This window comes from Dendroctonus ponderosae, unplaced genomic scaffold (genome assembly GCF_020466585.1).
Source record: "Dendroctonus ponderosae isolate FM_Combo_2020 unplaced genomic scaffold, Dpon_F_20191213v2 Dpon_F_20191213_5, whole genome shotgun sequence".
NCBI classification, from domain to species: domain Eukaryota; kingdom Metazoa; phylum Arthropoda; class Insecta; order Coleoptera; family Curculionidae; genus Dendroctonus; species Dendroctonus ponderosae.
In genome coordinates this window covers 15,110,248-15,114,577 of record NW_026018715.1, presented here as the reverse complement: position 1 = coordinate 15,114,577, position 4,330 = coordinate 15,110,248, and the positions used below count along the sequence as shown (strand labels likewise).

The window sequence follows — 4,330 nt, the reverse complement described above, 5'->3', positions numbered from 1 at the left end:
CTATTTTCGTTTCAGGCAGTAGAGCAAACAAAACGCTACGAAACATTGGCGAATCAATGCCGAACTATATCAGGAAACACTGATCTGGCCCACATGTCGCGCTCTTTACCCATTCCTGCAGGCAGAGGCTCGATTATTAAGAGAATTTTCGTGCCACCCCAACCTCCTGCATCCCCGGAAGCCGCTGAGGGAGAGGTGGCCAATGGACACATCAACAACGTGAGCAAACCCAGCCTCAAATTGAATCTCCCTCCCTAGCAATCCTACTCATTTAGGATGGGCGCATCTAATTATCTTTCGACTGCCTGTTTGATGAAGCCCCAGCTAAATCAGAGCGAGCGGGGTTGAAACAAAGTTTAATTATTCAATTATAACTTTCAGCGAAAATCGGCAGACTGTGCAAAAAAATAACCATGTCATTATCCTCCACAGATCGACCTATTCAATTCGGCTCAGTGTTGAAACGGGAAAATGGAATCTTTGGATTGTTCAATTCGCGCAAATATTATCTTTGGGCCCCGACCAATATTGATTAATGCCCGTTTTACTGGCTTGATTAATCCCAGCACTTGAAATCGCGATGTAAAATGGCAGGCAATTTTTTAAATAACGTGTGCATCGGACCTTGATGGGTTATGAACAATCGCAACTCAATAAATTCTGGACACCTTCGCTTCTCTAGAAATTGGCGTTTGCTCAATACATACTGGTTAAATAGCAGGAAGAGTTCACTAATAAACACTATTTATGCAGGAAAACATCCCGCCACCATTGAAAGACGAATTAGTGATAGATCAGCTATCGGCCGTCCAGATCAAGCCTTCCCACGACGCGCTCAAGAAGGAGTCGGACGATTTGAAAGTGCAAATACGGCAGATTCAGGACGCTTTGGACACGCTGTTGAGGATCCAGCAGCGGTCGGTGGACGCGTCCCTTTACAATAAAGCCAACGAACTTCAAGAGGACATCTCGATGAAGCGGTTCGACTTGAGGGTGGCTCAAATACATCTCAGCGCAATTAATGCACAGGCAAGTGATTAGGGTGGAAATTTTCGAGTGCGCCATCCAGCCGCTGGATGAGTTGAGTGTCTTCTTCACTGTTAATTGCCAGTAATTTTTGCAATCGATTGGACTTTAACCGATTTGTCCCATTTTTGCCTAACATCGGAAAAAATTGGTCCGATCGGTCGCAATTGCAAGAAACCCGCACGTTGGTAACTTTCGCGTGCATTATTCCCGCTGACAGGTAAAACTAGCACAAAGACGTTGAATTATAGCGTGCATTCCGAAAATTTGAAATGCAAATAATGATATATCGATAGTTTGTTACGCTCCACTCTTTGTTCAGGTTGCGTTAGGCGTTCGCAAGGTGAACTGGCACGTTGCTCCAAATGTGATTTTCTCCACACTCACTCTCCCATATTTATTTCCAGAAAAACATCCAGTTAAATCCCAAAAATCCACCGGCCGAACAACAATTGCATATGTATTATTCACATGTTCTTTCAAGTACATGTTTCGTGCAATATAAAATTCAATTACCGAGTGATGCCCGTTTGGGGGACGGAAAAAGTGGACATGCAAGTTAAGCCTACACTCAGCTCGGTTTTCCCAGTGTGCCTGGCATAAGGTTAATTCATAGTTGGGATAAACAGTTATTTTTCTGTAACAACGTTCCAGTTACACGTTGGTAATAGGTTCCAAAAGGAACATGTTACTTTTAAAACTTTTCATTAAACATGCGCAATGATGTTGATGGTGGAAATAGTAATGACAAATAATGATTCAGTTTATTAAAAGAATAATTCTTAACTAAAGCTCTTAGATAAAATAAAATATCCTATAATCAAAAACGAAACATTGGTCCGAAGTACCTGCTTAACGCACAAAAAAACTGATAATAAACTAGATAAAATATGTAAATAAAAACTGATTAAATAAAATATACGCTTTATTTGCAAAAATATTTAAAAACCTAACTTTCATTTAAAAATACAAATTTTTGTAGATGTTTTTCACTGAGTTCGAAGTATTACCCGAGCTAAAAAAATACTTTTAAAAAATATCTCGACCTTACAACGTCTATATAACTAACTTTCATTTCATCTTGTGACAAAGGCAAGCTTGCTTCAATGCAGGCGCACATTCTGCTTACAACGTTTATTACACATTTTACATTTCAACTGTGATGGAATTTATGTCTTAGTCAAAAGAAACTAACTAAACAAGTCTAAAACAACCGGTTAAATCTGCTAGCTGTAACTACGGTTCAGGTTACACGTTTGTAACAATGTTATTTTAGCGGTTACGTTAAATACCGGCCATCCCTAGTTGGGGCAGCTGCATTAAGAGCAGTTTCTGTTCAAAGACTCAACAGTTTCTTCCATTCAAACCTTCCCTCATCTATTTTCATACGAATAGTCAAGCAAAACAGTTCATTCTTGGCAACTTCTTCATAAAACAGAAACGTTCAATATTCTGAAGCCCAACATAAATCCTCAAATAGGCGAATATAAATACACTCCTAAACTAAAATATACGGAATCTCATGGAGCAATTCGCAGTTGTTAGCGCTGGAAAGCCCTAGAGATGAGAATGCTTGGAAATAATATATTAAATCAACAGTTCGAAGAATTTTCAGACGACAGCTGGAAAATGTTTCCAGTCAGCGAGTCAAACGCTGTGAAACATTAAAGGCGGTTTAGAAAATCTGCAAGGCTTAACCGAAAGAGACAAAATGTTTCTGCAGGTCCTCAAATGATCCTTTCGAACTTTCAAGTGGAAACTGAAATCTGAGGACTAAAATGATAGATTATGGCGCTCTTCCACACAATTCAGATATGGGTTTTCCTGTTTTCGCAATTCACAATGTTTCTACTCCGGCAAAATGCTATTTTGAGCGCGCAGTTTGCAGCTTGAACTTTATCGAAATCCGGCAGTGCTGGACACTGGAGTGAAATTAACAAAATGTATTTTCTTTCCGTTCAAGTTTTGTRTTACTCSTGAACGAGCGGGACAAAAAGGCRYATTTATTATTAAGAGTTTCCTCTAGTTCAAATTTGAAGCTCTTAAATAGGCGGATGTTATTTATCTTCTTCTACTAAAGTTGGCGAGTTCAATTAWAAGTTCGCCTATTTTGGACTAGTTTTGTTAAAAAATGGATCAAATTTCCGGAAAATGTATTGATTAGGCCGAAAAGCTAAGGCAGAAACACAGCAAAATATGAACCGGGGTTGGCTCGYCTCGGGAGTCCTTYTAACTCTAAAGCTTTCAGCGCTCATAAGTAATMTCCTACTTTCAAAAATTATTCCMCGCTATTTCTTAGRGRGAGAGAGTTATTTCCGTGRARTTTATCGAATTATATTTTATCCGCCAAGGAAATWAAATCCATTTCAGAGTAATGGATTATTAAATTGTCGCATGTGAGTAACAATTAAATAACRGTATTTTTTTGTAAYWAATAATAAMGACAAATATTMAAAATGTTTGGGTAAGTACGCATTGTTRCMCAAGMGCCCTCTYTACTATSAAAATTCGCATCTTCCGAACTAACACATGTGCCAAACTRAAATATTTATCATTTTTAGTATACACTTGGCTGAAAAGATGCCAAAAGCTTCAGAAAAMTYGCCAARATGCTTTATKTTTCTCTCAAAATTATTAAATATCGGTCATAGTGGACGTTGYCACTCAACTTTGCTRTGAAAACAACAAAATAAACACGAGACACTTTGTTGATATGACCTGYKACGTCACAATCGGGATAGGCAACCGACGATACGGATTAATATCTGATTTKAAYTTAAWTTYGCTTTAAAATTATTATGGAGAGYTTTTTTGCCAAAAAAAGTATATCAGTGTAATGMWTGCCATAATTACTTTCTATATATTAACATTTAAAAAAAGTGAAAACACGRTACTGCGCTCTMGCCTTTAAAAATTGGTATCTGAAGAGCCAAGACAAACAGTAATTTAAAATTTTAACCACCCTACAATCCGGATGTTTCCCGGCTGAATAAATTTAGGTCTCAAAACAGATGTTTTTCCTTTAAAAATCATTCAGTAAAATCAATTAGCGCTTCAGATTCTTCAATAGAAAAACCGGAAAATGGATATTCCATGTCCAGGAACAAGACGAGCGAAGCCAAAGTCATTAGCTCGGACTGCGACGTGATGTTTTGAAAGGCCATTTGCGAAAGAAAACATCGAATCTTCCTGAGCGTGTTTGTCCATTAGAAGAGGACTGATTGTTCTTGAGATTAAAACCAGTGAATATGAGGTTGAATGACTTTTGGCCGTCTAAAAGTTAATCTGCGCTGAAATTGCGGCA

The 4,330-nt window shown here is 38.2% G+C and overlaps 2 protein-coding genes across 7 annotated transcripts in view; one reads left to right on the top strand and one right to left on the bottom strand.

The window, feature by feature from the left end:
* LOC109542034 (muscle-specific protein 300 kDa) overlaps nt 1-4,330 on the bottom strand; it is a gene marked incomplete in the record, with an annotated part of 344,492 nt that overhangs the window by 114,763 nt on the left and 225,399 nt on the right.
* The window catches only part of LOC109542090, a 72,511-nt gene that overhangs the window by 42,764 nt on the left and 25,417 nt on the right, over nt 1-4,330 (top strand). For all 6 annotated transcript variants that reach the window (XR_007281488.1, XM_048666357.1, XM_048666360.1 and 3 more), the window contains exons 8-9: nt 16-219; nt 754-1,029. Coding sequence is in view for 5 of the 6 variants with exons in the window: in XM_048666357.1 (XP_048522314.1) it covers nt 16-219; nt 754-1,029 (480 nt within the window). In the remaining variant the exon portion in view is untranslated. The remainder of the gene's footprint in view (nt 1-15; nt 220-753; nt 1,030-4,330) is intronic.